The sequence below is a fragment of the Diaphorina citri genome, unplaced genomic scaffold (genome assembly GCF_000475195.1).
Source record: "Diaphorina citri unplaced genomic scaffold, Diaci psyllid genome assembly version 1.1 scaffold7941, whole genome shotgun sequence".
In the NCBI taxonomy this organism is placed as follows: Eukaryota; Metazoa; Arthropoda; class Insecta; order Hemiptera; family Psyllidae; genus Diaphorina; species Diaphorina citri.
In genome coordinates this window covers 1-3,191 of record NW_007385317.1, presented here as the reverse complement: position 1 = coordinate 3,191, position 3,191 = coordinate 1, and the positions used below count along the sequence as shown (strand labels likewise).

Below are 3,191 nucleotides of genomic sequence, written 5' to 3'. Positions count from 1 at the left end.
GCTGACAGTCTAAATAAATCACCACTTGTAATTATTATGTCCCCCATGTGCACTTCCTTACTTGAAAATAGAATGAAAGAAAAAGAATTTCAATCGTGTTAAGCATAAGTACTTCAATGCTTGTTAGTCCAGCCACTCACTATCAGGTAGAGCTAACAGGTACACCTGATCATGTCCGCCGGATACCTGATGAGTACACAGCCCTATGTGTTTATATTCCGAGACGAGAAAGATCCAGTAGAGCGAGCCCTAGTCAACTTAGCCACCGCTCAGGTAGAATATTCTGAGGATCAACAGGCAATGGTAAGTCTTCATAATATATATTATTGAACCCAATTTGTAAACAAAACTGTATTAATAAAGATGTGCTCAATTAAACTGATAACATAATGAGACATCTTGTTCGAAGCTGGCAGTCTAAATAAATCACCACTTGTAATTATTATGTCCCCCATGTGCACTTCCTTACTTGAAAATAGAATGAAACAAAAAGAATTTTAATCGTGTTAAGCATAGGTACTTCAATGCTTGTTAGTCCAGCCACTCACTATCAGGTAGAGCTGACAGGTACACCTGATCATGTCCGCCGGATACCTGATGAGCACACTCACTATGAGGTAGACCTGACAGGTACGGCTGAACAGGTCCGCCTGTCAGGTCTACCTCATACCTGATAGTGAGTGGCTGGCCTTAAAAATCTCAAATAAATGTCCTCTGTTTTCAGGTGCGAGTTCCGTTCAGTTTCAGTGTGGTGACCAAGCACGGAGGCTATCTAATGCAGACAGCAGGGGCGCGTGAGGTGCACGAGTGGTTGTACGCCATCAATCCTCTCCTGGCCGGGCAGATCAGATCCAAGACTAGCCGGAGACAGCCCCCTGCATCCCCGGCCCTGGGGCCTAGTAGTACCCAATGTCTGCCTCAGTGAGACGGGGGGTTGGCGTGTCCGCCATTCTGGTGGGGGGACTACGAGGAAGAAGCCTCGGGACTCCCCACCTATTTCTGTAGTTAATTCTGACGTGCTATACCTACTTCGCTAATCCTGACTTAACCTGGTATAGCAGTGCAATAGCCCTAAACAAAAATGGACGCGGCACACAAGAGATCAAGAAGAGACCGCCTGAACATAATAATAACCTGGATGTGAATGGCCACGTGTAACCAGCATGAACCCCCGACTCTTCATGGAAAAAGATGTACGGGGGGGGGTGGGCTATTTTTGAGACAGGTACTTACTTTTGAGATACCTATTTCAATTGTATTAAATACATGCTAGTACCGAAGTATGGAGATACATGAAAAGTCTCTTCACCAGGTCATATGTGTTGGTTTTTTCGGGTTACTGAAAAAGTAATTGTCTCGGAATTGGCTGTCTCAAAGTTATATCAACCCACCCGAAACTCTCAAAACCTGGCTAGTCTTACCACGACAGATCGTTTGGTAATTGAGTTCATTCATGAAATGAGTATTAAGTACAAGCACGATTCTTCATTTCAATCCAACCTGGTGGTAATTTCTAGCCTTGGGCGGTCAGCATGCAATACAGTCGAACCTGGATATATTTATTTGTATAAATTTACGGGAATTCCCATTTTTACAATTGAAAATTATCCTAATACAATTTAACATTAAATAATCATTAGGAGATATAAAATAATCCAGGGGACCACCCTTTTTTTCTCTTATATCAAGGTTTCCACTATATCAATTTCTCAAGGTCCAGCATGAAGGGCCCAGAAAATTTTCTCTTATATCCAGGTTCGACTGTACATAGGTTGTAAGGTGATCGTATGATTAATAGTTATACATACGCTGGGTCGTAATTACCTACCTATTAGAATAGGACATGATAGACGAGGTGTAAAAACGACGCGCGAAGGTTATCAGTAACCCTTCTCTCTTGACGATTGTTTTACAACCCGTGCGCAGAGTTTTTATTCGTCAAAATTACAGTCTCTGGAATGTAAAATTAATCCTCTGATTGTAAAATATAATCATGATGATAATGAATCGATGATGTAAACCTTTATTACCATCAGACACATTCTTGGCATACATTTACTGATAAACAACAAATTGCTTCCATGCCGATTCATTTCTTTCCAACTTTTGGGTTAGTTGATCTTCAATTTGCCAACCAAATCAGGATTCTCTCGTGATCAGTTCCAGGTTTAGATGTCTACTGATCGCGACATTGGTGAATGGTACAAGATTTTGTTATCATATAATTAGTAGAAGCGCCAAACAAATATGCAAATGGAACTTTTCATGTGCTGTGAGTATTTGGCAATCAATATTGAATGATGTCAGCAAGTGGTGATGTTTGTCTTATAAATAAATGGTCACGTTTTAATATAAGTACCACTAGAATAACCATTCCTCTGTGTTTACGTAACTTCAGACATTCCCCAAGTACTTGATCATGTTATATTATTTAGAAGAATCTCATTTCCCTGTTCTTTGTCCTTTTGCCTCTCTATCCCTCGAGTATATATACGAAGTTGTCGATAGTATATGATAGAACATTAATGTTTTCCATCTGATTTTTCCTATATAGGTACCTAACATGGAAAAGACGAAGCCTAGCAATTTTTCGACATCATTTATGTAAATGTCATTACCCCGACCAAACAAAGCATAAATTGGACAAACACATTTCATAAACGTTAAGACTATGGACGTGTGCAATATGAACAATATTTTTTACAATCACTCATCATATTACCTACCCTAATAAATACTACCTACCTATATTCAAAAAACCAAAGTAACAATAATTTTCTTATTTATAAAATATTATTACGATGAAATACGTTGTACTCTATTTTAATTCTAGTCATTTTTCTCGTGTTTATTTATACATTTACATATTTTGTACATAGACATACGTTTAAATTCTGTATGTTTCAAAGGTCAGTGTTTAGGATGAGATTCGTGTAATTGAATGAATTTTTCGACATCATTTATGTAAATGTCATTACCCCGACCAAACAAAGCATAAATTGGACAAACACATTTCATAAACGTTAAGACTATAGACGTGTGCAATATGAACAATATTTTTTACAATCACCCATCATATTACCTACCCTAATAAATACTACCTACCTATATTCAAAAACCAAAGTAACAATAATTTTCTTATTTATAAAATATTATTACGATGAAATACGTTGTACTCTATTTTAATTCTA

At 38.0% G+C, this 3,191-nt stretch overlaps 1 protein-coding gene across 1 annotated transcript; it reads left to right on the top strand.

The window, feature by feature from the left end:
* Positions 1–189: 189 nt before the first annotated feature.
* LOC103522326 (kinesin-like protein unc-104) lies at positions 190–2,480 on the top strand. The gene is made up of 2 exons (XM_008487430.3): positions 190–303; positions 725–2,480. Exons 1-2 carry the CDS (start codon positions 190–192, stop codon positions 923–925), a joined length of 315 nt encoding a protein of 104 aa, XP_008485652.1. The 3' UTR covers positions 926–2,480.
* The last annotated feature ends 711 nt before the right edge of the window (positions 2,481–3,191 follow it).

Bases quoted from the DNA above. Each gene is read 5' to 3' on its own strand.
- LOC103522326 (XM_008487430.3), top strand. From the start codon at position 190: ATGAGTACACAGCCCTATGTGTTTATATTCCGAGACGAGAAAGATCCA. The intron at 304-724 runs GTAAGTCTTCAT...CTCTGTTTTCAG, and splicing joins CTGAGGATCAACAGGCAATG to GTGCGAGTTCCGTTCAGTTT.